A 13,659-nucleotide genomic window follows, 5' to 3' on the forward strand; every position below is an offset into this window, starting at 1 on the left:
TCCAAGGAAAGAGAAAACAAAAACAAAAACCAAATCACAATCAGTGACAGCGCATCCCAACGACAACCACAACCCTCGGTAGCCTCATTCCCAAAAAAGAGAAGGCGTGTTCTCCCCCGAAACACTTCTAATCCCGTTTCCCTAAAAAATCAGCTTTAGGTCCAATCAACCCAGTGGGATATGGGAAAAGATGGCGGGTCATAAACTCTACTGCCAGAAGTGAGACTGTTTTGGAATCCGTTTCTGAAGACCGCTCGTTAAAGCCACTTTTGGAGAGGGACTCGGACGGAGGCAGAACGTCTCGTGAGAGATTCCGCCCGTGACCACAGAATTGAAAGAGCCGAGGCAGAATAACGAATGAAAATTCAGGGAAGGGGAGCAGCCTCCTTTTTGGAGGGAAATCTGCCTTTTGAGATTAGAAACTGCTGAATAGGGGCCAAAACGGTCCACCAACCCAGCCTGGGATATTCCTGGAAAAATGGAGGCCTGTAAATTTCCAAATCCCAGAACCTGGGAGTGGGAATCCTCTTTACATAGGGCACTAGAATAAAAGTCGTGCCCGAGGAATGGAGTCTTCCAAGAGTACAGTCCAAACTGTCCTGCCCCAAAGCCGTGGCTCGGAAACTGACCAGTAGAGAATATCTTTCGGGGTTCCGGGAAAACGGAAAGTTTAAATGCAGGTGACGTGAATCGTGTGAATTACAATGGGCATGTGTGCCCGATTCCCCCCACAGGCCTCCCACGAGGCCAGTGGCTCAAACACGCTGTCCTCTCCCACCTGGATTCTTCTCCCGTCGACCTGTTCCGATTCACGGCACTGCCCTCTCCAGATATGACAAGGGCGGGGGGTTTTGGAAAGGGAGGGATCACCAAGGGACAACTTCTGGCCTGGAGAGCTCGTGGGTCCACCCTGGGACACGGCCCCACTTAGCCAAGCGGGAGCCGAGAAATCCCACCATCGTTCCCCACTCTATCCCAGCAGCAGCGCCCCCGGCAGCCCATGCTGAATGAACGTCAGAGCCCGGACATGTCAGAGGGTTAAAGGAACGGAAACAGAGGAGGGCGGCTGGAGTTGACAGCCCTGCTCGGGGTGGGGGAGAGGAGGAGGGACCGCAGGTAAAGCCGGTGAGAAGCAAGGGCAAACCAAAGGGCAAGGGATATGTGGCCGGCTTACCACACTCCTACGGGCGATTTCAGGCAAGGGAGGCGGGAGGGAAAATATTTTCTTGGGAAAATACAACTTCCCCCGGCTAATTCCCGAGGCCCAGGGTCATCACCTGGAGGGAGGGCAACGGTGCCAGCTGGAAAACACTGACCACAGCCTCCTGACAGGTGTCCTTGCCACCCGGAGGCCGGCGCGGCTAAATCCCCAGGAGACTTCTCACTACCCCTTTCACCTCCTAAACCCGATTTCTTTTCCTTTTCATGCCGAGTCCATCCGAACGATCGTTCGTTAATTGTTAAATCTGTTAAGCGGTTCCTCTGCCCCGGGCACCGTACTAAGCGCCGGGGCAGACCCTAAGACCATCAGGTCGGACACAGTCCCCGGCCCACTCAGGGCTCACAGTCCAAGGAGGAGGGAGAAGAGGTAGTGAATCCCCATTTTACAGATGAGGAAGCTGAGGCCCCAGGGGAGTGGCTTGCCCAAGATCATACACAGGCAAGGGGGAAGAGCTGGGACTTGAACCCAAGTCCTCTGGCTCCCAGGCCGGGGATCTTTCCACCAGGCCACACTGCTGCTCACCCTAAGCAGGAGTCTAGGCCCTCCCTAGTTAAAACCAGTCTCCCGAACACTGGTGGCCCCAGAAGTCACGTGGCCCAAGCCTTCCCAGACGTCCCCGTGGCTGGGGCAGAGGTCTTGAGGCCTTTCCTGCCGTGCAGCGCCGTCCCTCGGGGGCAACACGTGCCCGCTCTATTTCCAGCAGACTCCGTGACCCAGCTGGCCCCTGGGGTGTAGGGGGAGGCGTGGAGGGACCAGCAAAGGGGAACCCCTCTCTCGTCCTCCGCCGACTTTGCCCACTGGAGTCTGGTGCTCCCCTCACTGAGTGAGCGAGAGCAACAGCTCCAGAGAGAAAACAATGGCCCTTGCCGTTCCCCGCGAGTAGGAGGAGGAGGAGGAGGAGCAGAAGTCGAGGGCTGAGCTGAAGCGAAGCATGCTCATTCAGGCTGCAGAACGCAGCACGCGGCACGTAGCATGCAGCACGCGGGCCAACTCCCCGAAGCAAGCTTTTCATCTGGTTGGGGTTCCGCCCAGTTGCTGGGAGCTCCGGGGACCTCTGGCTGGCTCGGTCACCACTAGTGGTTCGCTGCTCCGGGAATGTACTTCAGAACCCTACCCCCGACTCAAAACCCGCCCACCCTCCTCCGGATGCACGGGAAGAGGTCAGCAAAAAGCAGCCCAGGGGGATTTTCTTCCCCAGTGCCTCTGTTAAGCAGGGATTTATTTTACACTCAATTTCACCCTCCTTCTCTCTGCCAGGTATCTGAGGAGAGCCTTCGGGGCCTTTCGCCAGCTCTCTCGGAGGCACCAGTGAATGGCCAAAAGGCAAACTGCAAAGGAATAGGGGGCAGAAGGTGGAAATCCCGATGCCCTGAAACTCTGTGCTTGGATATTCGACAGCCGCCTTGATACTCAACAGCCGCCTGGATTCTCACTACACGCATCTCTGACACTGACTCACTTCATGCCTGTTTCAAATGGTGTCACCCGCTACCTTGGCAGGAAACGCCACTGCCCAAGCAGGAAGGAGCCTGCGGGGATCTTTAATGATCCCTCACCCCAAATCCCTGGGTCTCCCCTGGCCCCCACCCAGTGACCAGACAATGCCCGGGCAGCTGTAGCACATGCAGGCACAAAACAGTTTTTACCTGTGCCCACGGATTTTATTCGCCGGACTCCAGGACAGGAGGCTGACTACGAGAGGGATGAAACCAATGGGGGTTTCTCCAAGTGGAATCACTGGAACCGTTTGAAAGGCTCGGTGGTTCAGAGGCAGCCAGCCAGGGGATCGCGTTAGGCTCCCAGCAGCTGGGCAAGTGAACAGGACCCCCCAAGAAATAAGAACTAATTCTGTCTCCCTGCCACGGCTCAGGGGTGATGAGGGGGCCTTTAGTCCCTCCATTTAAAAGACTGGCCCCTGCCCTTTGGCACTGACAGGGCCCAACTAGGCTGGGAGCCCCCAGATGCCCAAACGCAGAACCTTACCTTGGCGTGAGGAGACTGCATTTTCTGATACATCTCCAGAGAGTAGTGGTGCAGCCACATTTCCACGAAGACCTGCAAAAACAGGAAATGGACTGAGAAGCCGACAACCCCCCGCCCCCCTAGATAGTTCCTCGGCGGACAAGCGGAGAAAGAACCCTGTCTGGTCCAGCCGGGGGCCCTGGGAAACTGGGACCGTCAGGATCCAGAAATGGGCTCCTTAATTTCGCTCCATTAAAGCTTCTGGCTGAACTTGGATCTGTGACCTTTGGGTATTTGATATTCGCCCCATTCTCAGCACCACAGAACTTACAAAAATAGCTAGAAATTACATATTATATATTTACACTAATGTCTGCTTCCCCATCTAGACTGTAAGTTCTTATTACTCTCCCCTGCTTTAGGGCCTTATTGAAGGCACATCTCCCCAAAGAGGCCTTCCCTAAGCCCTCCTTTCCTTTTCTCCCACTCCCTTCTGCGTTGCCCTGACTTGCTCCCTTCATTCATCCCCCATCCCAGCACCAAGGCAGTTCTGTCCACCTCTATAACATTTATTTATATTAATGTCTGCTGTGTGACCTTGGGCAAGTCACTTCACTTCTCTCGGCCTCAGTTACCTCATCTGCAAATGAGAATTGAAAATGGGGAGACTGTGAGTCCCACATGGAACAGGGATTGGGTCCAACCCAATTTGCCTCCCCACAGCTAAGTACAGTGCATGACACACAATAAGTGTTTAATAAAGACCACTATTAGTAGTAGTAGTATTATTGTCTGTCTCCCCGTTTAGGCTGTAAACTTGCTGTGGGCAGGGAATGCGCCTGCTATATTGTACTGTCCCGAGCGCCTAGTACAGCGCTTCGCAAACAGAAAGCACTCAATAAACACGATTGACTGACCGGAATGTGTCTTCCAACTCTGTTGTATTGAGGTCCCCAAGCGCTTAGTTCAGTGCTCGCACACGGTAAGCGCTCAATAAACACCACTGACAATGGTGTACATCAGCTCCACTTTGCCCTTGGGCTTGAAGCAAGTAAGTTTAGGCGGGCTCAGCTGCCAAAGCAGTAGCATTTTTGAGTGACCATTGGGAGTGAGGCACTGGGCTCTCAGTTCTGGATCACCATTGGTGCCAAGGGGTTTTATGCTCTCGCTTCACCTCAGGGTCCCAAATGGGATCTTTTTCTTAAAGGCCTGCTTCCCCTCCTTTCCAACTCCCTTCTCCTTCCTCTGTCCCCCTGCCTTTTTCGGCCTGTGGGCAGCAGGTCCGGCCGGGTCCGGAGGGAGGAGGACAAAGCCAGGGGAGTGACAAGAGGGGCACGGCTGCCGGTGGGGAGTCTCTTAAAATGGAATGAGTTTTGGTTTTGGGGGGGACGGGGAGGGTTTGGGCTATTTGTTAGGTGTTTACTGTCAATTCTAAACCCTGGGATAGGCACAACTCCATCAGTTCGGACACGGTCCCTGTCCCACGCAGGGCTCACAAGTGGGAGGGAGAACTGGTGCTGAATCCCCATTGTACAGTTGAAGACAATGAAGCCCAGGGAAGTGAAGTGACTTGCCTAAAGTCAGCCAGGAGGCAAGCGGCAGAGCCGAGATGAGGACCCAGGTCTTCCGACTCTCGGGCCTGGGCTCTTTCCACTAGGTCCAGCTGCTGCTCAAACTCCCGGGGTCTAGCCGGAACGGAGAGGGCAGAGAGGAGAAACCCACCTCCCCCACGTTCCCCTGGCCCCCGCCGAGGTAAAGGCAGAGGGAAAAGAGACCCTCATCTCACCTGGAGCAGGGTCTCAGACCTCCAGATCTCCTGGGAGGCGGGATCGGCGTTCACCGATGGCTGGTGAGAGATGTGGCGCTTCAGCAGGCTGGTGTGGTGCAGGCCGTATGAACTGAATGGCATCGCCGGGGATCTGGCAAAGACCCAAGTCCACGCTGACGTGCGGCGCCCCGTAAAGCCCCCTGCTTCAGGCCGATGGCGCCGCGATTTCCCCCCGTCTCCCTCCCACCCCCTCAGATACCTTAAACTTGGGGAACCCAGGGGTCGAGTTGTGGTCTGCTGGATCGGTTTGGCTCTCAAGATCCCCAGTGATAAAATTACGGTACTCGCTATGTGCCAAGCACTGTTCTAAATTATCAGGTTGGACACAGTCTCTGTCCCACATGGGGCTCACACACTTATCCCCATTTTCCAGATGAAGGAACTGAGGCACAGAGAAGTGACTTGCCTGAGGTCACTCGGCAGACATGTGGCGGAGGCGGGATTAGAACCCAGGTCCTTCTGACTCCCGGGCCTGGGCTCTAGCCACCAAGTCACGGTGCTCCTCTAACGTACATTTTCCTCAGCTTCTTGTTTCTAGACTCAGACTCGGCACCCCCAGGGCGGGGACCGTGTACGATCTGATTAATTAATTCAATAGTATTTATTGAGTGCTTACTGTGTGCAGATCACTGTACCAAGCGCTTGGGAAGTACAAGTCGGCAACATATAGAGACAGTCCCTACCCAACAATGGGCTCACAGTCTAGAAGCGGGAGACAGACAACAAAACAAAACATGTGGACAGGTGTCAAGTCGTCAGAATAAATAGAAGTAAAGCTAGATGCACATCATTAACAAAATAAATAAAACAGAAAATATGTATAAGTAAAACAGAGTAATAAATCTGTATAGATTTACACAGAGTAATAAATCTGATCTTCTATCTAGCCCAGCGCTTAGTACAGTGCTTGGCACAGAGCAAAGGTTTAACAAATACCACAACCATCAGCACTGTTAAGGTCACGTCTCCTCCAGGGGCCTTCCCCGATTAAGTCTTCTTTTCGTCAGCTCGCTCTCCCTTCTGTGTCATCTATGCATTAAGATCTGTGACCTTATCTATGTTTGTACAGATTTATTACTCTATTTGTTTTACTTGTACATATTTACTATTCTATTTATTTTGTTGATGTGCATTTAGCTTTACTTCTATTTGTTCTGACGATTTGACACCTGTCCACATGTCTTGTTTTGTTGTCTGTCTCCCCCTTCAAGACTGTGAGCCCGTTGTTGGGTAGGGACCGTCTCTATATTTTCCAGCTTGTACTTCCCAAGCGCTTAGTGCAGTGCTCTCACCACAGTAAGTGCTCAATAAATACGACTGAATGAATGAATTTGATATTCAGCGCTTAGAACAGTGCTCTGCACATAGTAAGCGCTTAACAAATGCCATCATTATTATTATATTTGCCCCACCTGCAACCCCACAGCACTTACATATAAATCTTTAAATTATATATTTTAAGTTATTTATTTATTCATATTATTTTGTGTCTCCCCCTCTAGACTGTAAACTCATTATAGGCAAGGAACTTAACTGCTAATTGTTGTACTGTACTCTCCCAAGCGCTTAGTACAGTGCTCTACACAGAGCAAGCATACAATACCACTGATTTTTGGTATTTAAATCAAATAAATTATTATTATTATTATTATTTGCCGCCCAATGGAACAGCCCAACAGAGGCCAAAACCCTGCCTCCTCAACTAGCTCGTCTGACCCTTGAAATATCCCTCTTAGGGACAGACAGGAATCAGCACCCCCATTTTACAAAGGAGGAAACTGACGCCCCCGAGAAGTCAAATGACCCATCCAAGATAACTCAGCATGTCGGGGCCAGGGTTAGAACCTGGTTTTTCTAATAATTACGGCGGTATCCACCAAGTGCTTCTGTGGGGTGGAAGGGGCATTTGGACCCTTTGCTAGATATCAGACGATCAGATGAGAGGCAGCCCCTGTCCCCCACGGGGCTGATAGTTTAGTCAAGCGCTTAGTACACTGCTCTGTGCACAGTAAGCGCTCAATAAACGCTCAATAAATACCATCGATTGATCCTGATTGACACAGGGAGTGTGCTAGAGGGAGACCTGTTGTCTTTCGGTCTGGGAAGTTTAGCGAGAGGGCCGGCTTCCCTCCTAGCGCAATTCCCCACAGCCTTGAGGTCTGGGTACGAAGGCCGGCCAACGCTACAACGGACAGTGAATCTTGCCCTTTACTAGATGGCTTACATAATCAGGGCTTCTAGGTAAAAGCAGGCCAAACAAGGAAGTTAGCGACACCAAATAAAACTTTGATGAAAAATCAGTCCTGCCGTGGGGAGTTGGGGAAGACCAAAAAAACCAAACATACAAAATTTTTCTGAGACATCTCTAAGCTCCCAAACCACTGAGATCACAGCCCCCCGCCCCATCCTGCATCCCAAATTCCAAAGCTGGTGACTGGCGTTTGGCTGGTGGTGGGTCCCCGAAGCGGCCCCGGAGACAACCTCCGCTGTCTGTCCCCCAGGGTCACAAGTCTTGAACGTCAACTCCGACTGTGACTCCAGTCTGCCCAGACCCAGGGGGCCTCGGACGCCTTACCTGGGGGTCGGCGGAGGGATGGCACCCCCGGGGTTGGAGGAAGGCGGCGGGGGGACGTTGCCCTCCGTGGGCAGGAACCAGGTCAGGTAGCGGTCCACCAGGACGAAATAGGCGCAGTCGGAGGTGCGGACGTGATGGGACAAGGGAGCGCTCTGGAAAACAAAGCCCTTCTGCAGCGGGCAGCGGTACCCGCCGTCCACGATCGCTGCGGTCAATCTCTTCCCAGGGGGGCCACCTCATATGCCCCACGGCATAGAGCCAATGTCACTCTTCTTTGTATTGTACTTTCCCAAGCGATTAATACAGTGCTTAAGTAAGCACTTAATAAATATGACTAAATGAGTGAATGAATGGCCCGTGAGTTCCAGGGGGCAGCCCTGGGGCTTCCATTTTTTTTAAAAATGGAATTTAAGTACTTACTATGTGCCAGGCACTGTTCTAAGTGCTGGGGCAGCACGCAAAATCCCAGTGTCCCCCACGCCCCTGCCAACCCTTTCCCCACCAGCTCACCCCTCTTCTTTCGGGCTTTGCCCAGATGAAGGGGGCAGAGAAATCTCAACCAGACATACCCTCTGGGTGATGAGGCTCAGGGCGAAGCAGAACATATAGTACTCGAATGGATATGAAATGAACGTCAAGGACACACAGGGAAAGACTGCGCTGAAACCCGAGTGGAAAAAAAAGAACCCTGGGTCCCGACGCCGAGATCGGAGACAACCAGAGCCTCGATGCTCGCCCTCTGCCCTCCGCTTCTCAAGTCCGCTTCTGGAAAAGGATACTCAGGGCCAAGTTCAAGCCCAGGCCACCTGCCTGCGGGAACTGGATTTTGTTGTGGTACAGAGGACACTCTGGCAGGACGCGTTCCTGAATCGAGACTCTCACGGGGCCCTGGAAAAATCAGTCCACTGGTCAATGCTATTTATTGAGCTCACCTTGGGCAGCGCACTGGACCAAGTGCTTGGGAAAGTTAAATACAGAATAAATAAATGAATATAAACAGAGTAGGGAATGAGGAAACAACTGACCCCATTAGTTCAGCTGGCTACTGGCACAACAGCCTTGGCACAATGCCGGACGGGAGGAGATGGCCACCTGCACTCCCCCTCTTCAAAGCCTTATTGAAGGCCCACCTCATCCAAGAAGGCTTCCCTGACTAAGCCCTCCTTTCCTCTTCGTCCCCTCCCTTCTGTGTCGCTGTGACTCGGTCCCGTCACTCACTCATTCATTCAATTGTATTTATTGAGCACTTACTGTGCGCAGAGCACTAGCGCTTGGAAAGTACAATTCAGCAACAGATAGAGACAATCCCTACCCAACAACGGGCTCACAGTCTGACACTTATATATATAGCTGTAATTTAGTTATTTCTGTATATTACTGACCGTCTCCCCCTCTAGACTGTGAGCTTGTTGTGGACAGGGAATGTGCCTATGTATTGTTCTACTGTACTCTCCCAAGCGCTTAGAACAGTGTTTTGTCCACAGTAAGTGCTCAATAAATGCGACAATTGAAAATGGGGGGTGGCAGTTTGGAAAACACCCAATGCTCGGAGACGACAGCATCTCGGCCCGACGGGACTCTGGGGAGGCGGCCCTTCCGGCTCTCAGGGTGCTCCATCCAACCACCGTCCCCCTCAATGCTCCCGAAGCGGTTACTCACGGGGAGGCAGGAGACGGGGAAGTCGTATCGATATTCCTCAGCTTGCAATTTGTACACCAGCTTCATCATGGGGCCGCTGAAAAACAGGCTCAGTGACTACCCCTCCACGGGACACCTGCCCCAAACCCCACGCGTCCATTCTCCCCTCGGGGCGGAAAATGGAAATCTTAACTCTGAGGAGAGACTGTTGGTTTTCTTTTGTTTATGGTATTTGTTCAGCGTTTACTACGTGACAGGCACCGTTCTAAGGCCTGGGATAGTTACAAGTTAGTTAATCAGGTTGGACACAGTCCCTGTCCCACAGGGGCTCACAGTCTTAATCCGCATTTTACAGATGAGGTAACTGAGGCACGGAGGAGCGCCTCAGGTCACACAGCAGACAGGTGAGGGAGCCGGGATTAGAACCCAGGTCCTTCTGACTCCCAAGTCCGTGCTCTGTCCATCAGGCTACGCTGCTTATAGTAAAAGCACACTCTCTCTCTCATTTATTGAGTGCTTAGTGTTCAGAGCACTATACACCAGAATTGTTCAATGGAACAATGAACACATTCCCTGCCCACAATGACCTTACAGCCTAGAGTCTCAGAGACGCTCCACCCCACTGCCGACTTCCCTCGGTGGGCCCCGCTGGCGACCCCCAAGCTGACCTCGGGTCGAGGAACTCCACGGCCATGTTGAACTCGGTGGGGTTCACTCGTCCTTGCAGACAGCGGAGATTCCAGCCGAGGAGGATGCCGTCCAGGCTGCCGAAGATGGTCTCCACCAGCCACGGGAATATCGCGTGCAGCTCCTGCGGGCGGGAAGCAGGGGCGGAGGAGAGGAGTCATCGCTTGGTGTGTGGATCCCAGAGGTCTACGCTCCGGCCTGAGCGCGTGGGCAGCCCGGCACCAGGGACCCCGGGAGCCTCCATCCTACGGGGCGCCCCGAAGTCAAGCAGTCTTCCCCTGTTCCCAACTTTACCCTGATTAAATGAACGGCCGACTCCCCTAGAGTTACTTCATCTGTAAAATGGAGATTAAGACTGTGAGCCCCCCCGTGGGACAACCTGATCACCTTGTAACCTCCCCAGCACTGAGAACAGTGCTTTGCACATAGTAAGCGTTTAATAAATGCCATTAAAAAAAAAAAAACAGGCCCCAAACCTACCACCTTCAATGTCTCCAATGCCCAAAAGGGACCAGACTAAAAAGTAAGCGGGGGTGGGGGTGTTTGGAAGACCCCAGTCCAAAAAGACGGGGGGCTGCAGAGTGCAGCAGGTATTCGGCTTCTTTCGAATGGAAGGCACTTATCTCCCAGGGAAAATGGGCACAGTTTGGTGAGAGTCTGGACAAGGAGGGGGAGGAGAGGCTAGGAGGCAAAAAAATAAAAAATCGATCACAGCTTGCAAGGGGGACGGGTAGAGAGGTGAGAAGCAGGACTGCCCACAGAGCCAAACGAGAGGAGAGGAGCTCAGAGAAGTCAGCAAAAGCACCAGGCAAGAACCATGACATAGATCAGGATGGCTCAATTAAACGAAAAATAATAAAAGTGATGGCATGTAAGCACTTAAATATAGGTGCCAGGCACTTTACTAAGCGCTGGGGTGGACAGTAGTAAATAGAGATGGACACAGTCCCGTCCCACGTGGGGCTCCCAGTCTCAATCCCCATTTTAGGGATGAGGTAACTGAGGCACAGAAAAGAGTAGTGACTGGCCCAAGGTCACGCAGCAGCCAAGTGGCGCAGTTCTTGTTTTCTGATTTTCACTGAGACCAGATGGAGCGAGTGGACCATTACCTTGGCTGGAAAATCGTCGATGATTTTCACCAGGTCGTGGCATCTCTGGTTGAAGGGCTTGTTCGTGTGATCTGCCTTCAGGCTGGCCTGTAAAAAGAAGAGGAGACGATCCAAAACACCCTTCCTCTAAACTGGAAGCTCCTTGTGGAGAGGGACTGGGGCTACCGACTCCAGGACTGGACTCTCTCCAGCAGCAGGGCACAGTGGAAAGAGCCTGGGCCTGGAGTCAGAAGGACACGGGTTTTAATCCCGGCTCTGTCCCTTGTCTGCTGTGCAGCCCTGGGCAAGTGGATTCACTTCTCTGTGCCTCAGTTCCTTCATCTGTAAAAAGGGGATTGATATTAATAGTAAATAATGGTAGTTGCTAAGCGCTTACTATGTGCCACACGCTGTTCTAAGCGCTGGGGTAGATACAAGGGGATCAGGTTTGTCTCACGGGGGACTCCCAGTCTTCATCCCCATTTTACAGATGTGGTAACTGAGGCCCAGAGAAGTAAAGCGACTTGCCCAAAGTCACACAGCTAAGTGGCGGAGCCGGGATTAGAGCCCATGACCTCTGACTCCCAAGCCTGTGCTCTCTCCACTCACCCAAGCTAAGACTGTGGGCTCCTTGCACGATAAGGAGTGTGTCCAACCTGATTTGCTTGAATCTATCTCAGTGCTTAATTCGGTGCCCGGCACGTAGTAAGCACTTAACAACTACCAATATTATTATTTACTATTTAGTAATAGTAATAATAATAATATACAGCACCTGTACATATGTTTGTACATATTTATTACTCTATTTATTTATTTATTTATTTTACTTGTACATATCTATTCTATTTTATTTTGTTAATATGTTTGGTTTTGTTCCCTGTCTCCCCCTTCTAGACTGTGAGCCCACTGTTGGGTAGGGACCGTCTCTATATGTTGCCAACTTGGACTTCCCAAGCGCTTAGTACAGTGCTCTGCACACAGTAAGCACACAATAAATCATCATCATCAATCGTATTTATTGAGCGCTTACTGTGTGCAGAGCACTGTACTAAGCGCTTGGGAAGTCCAAGTTGGCAACATATAGAGACAGTCCCTACCCAACAGTGGGCTCACAGTCTAAAAGGACAGTCCAATAAATACGATTGATTGATTGATTGATTGAGAAGCAGCGTGGTGTCGTGAGTAGAGCCCGGGCCCGGGAGTCAGGAGGTCGTGGGTTCTAATCCCGGCCCCGCCACTAATCTGCTGGGTGACCTTGGGGAAGTCGCTTCACTCCTCAGGGCCTCAGTTACCTCATCTGGAACACGGGGATTGAGAATGCGAGCCCCATATGGGACAGGGACTGTGTCCATCCTGATTTGCTTGTACCTGCCCCAGCGCTTAGTACAGTGCCTGGCACACAGCAAGTGCTTAACAGATACTATCATTACTAATTATTATTATTATCGAAATGCGCTCCAGAGGTAGGAAGCCCAGGTTTGCACCCACTGGGTGCCACGGGCTCTTCGCGCTGTTCTAAGAGCCGGGTAGATACAAGTTAATCAGGTTGGACACAGTGCCTGTCCTACATAGGGCTCACCGACTTAATCATTTTACAGATGAGGCCCAGAGAAGTGAAATGACTTATCCAAGGTCACACAGCAGCAGAAATGTGGCGGAGCCGGAATTAGAACCCAGGTCCTTCCCAGGCTCTATCCACTATGCCACAGCGACACCCAACCTGGCCTGTCCCGGGAATTTCAACAAGGTGGAAGTGTCAACGAGGGCGCAGGATTCTTCCTTCCACCGGGAAAAGCCACCTTGGGAGTGCTCCAAATCCGGGAAATATCTCTCCTCGACATCTCCGCTGACCCGCTGTGCTCGCTCTAGAACCCACCCCTGAGGTCAATACTTACCAGCAAAAAGCTAGGCTGCTGTAGGGGAGGGAAAGCCATGACTGCCTCGGGATCGATCAGAAACTGGGCCAGTTTCGGGAAAAGGCTAGAAGAGAAACAACACATCGCAAAAATCTCTAAACAAACGCTTCTAATATTATTAATAAGAAGTGTTTTTTAAGCCCTTACTATGTGCCAAGCACTGTACTAAGAGCTGGGGTAAAGACAAGATCTTCAGGTCCTACGTGGGGCTCCGTGCCTAAGTAGGGGGGAGAACAGATTTTAAATACCCATTTTTCAGATGAGGGAACTGAGGCAGGGAGAAATTAAGTGATCTGACCAGGGTCGCATGGTAGAGCCGGGACTAGAGCCCACGTTCTTTGACTCCCAGGCCTGCGGTCTTTCCTTTAGGCCATGCTGCTTCCCTATCAGTGCTAGAAAGTGTTAGTATTATTAGTAATAATAATAAAGCCATAAGGGTCCAGCCCGAGGGGAAGGGCCGACGCTGTGGGTCCCGAGTCCTGGGTTCCAATCCCGGCCTACTGTATGACTTGAGGGATTCCAGCTCTACTACTGACACCTGTCTACTTGTTTTGTTGTCTGTCTCCCCCTTCTAGACTGTGAACCCACTGTTGGGTAGGGGTTGTCTCTGTCTGTTACCAAATTGTACTTTACAAGCATTTAGTACAGTGCTCTGCACACAGTAAGCGCTCAATAAATATGACAATGAAAGAATGAATACTACTTGTCTGCCGGGTGGCCTTGGGCAAGTCACTTCACTT

At 51.8% G+C, this 13,659-nt stretch overlaps 1 protein-coding gene across 3 annotated transcripts in view; it reads right to left on the bottom strand.

Annotated features, from left to right (window-relative positions):
* Window positions 1-13,659, bottom strand: part of SMPD4 (sphingomyelin phosphodiesterase 4) — an 86,848-nt gene that overhangs the window by 16,953 nt on the left and 56,236 nt on the right. For all 3 annotated transcript variants that reach the window (XM_038762581.1, XM_038762579.1, XM_038762580.1), the window contains 9 exons: window positions 12,899-12,983; window positions 11,022-11,108; window positions 9,894-10,036; window positions 9,247-9,322; window positions 8,367-8,475; window positions 8,157-8,209; window positions 7,588-7,739; window positions 4,971-5,103; window positions 3,206-3,277 (listed from right to left, as the gene is read on the bottom strand). In XM_038762581.1, the coding sequence (XP_038618509.1) occupies window positions 3,206-3,277; window positions 4,971-5,103; window positions 7,588-7,739; window positions 8,157-8,209; window positions 8,367-8,475; window positions 9,247-9,322; window positions 9,894-10,036; window positions 11,022-11,108; window positions 12,899-12,937 (864 nt within the window). In that variant the 5' untranslated portion in view covers window positions 12,938-12,983. The remainder of the gene's footprint in view (window positions 1-3,205; window positions 3,278-4,970; window positions 5,104-7,587; window positions 7,740-8,156; window positions 8,210-8,366; window positions 8,476-9,246; window positions 9,323-9,893; window positions 10,037-11,021; window positions 11,109-12,898; window positions 12,984-13,659) is intronic.

Source organism: Tachyglossus aculeatus, chromosome 21, assembly GCF_015852505.1.
Source record: "Tachyglossus aculeatus isolate mTacAcu1 chromosome 21, mTacAcu1.pri, whole genome shotgun sequence".
NCBI lineage: Eukaryota > Metazoa > Chordata > Mammalia > Monotremata > Tachyglossidae > Tachyglossus > Tachyglossus aculeatus.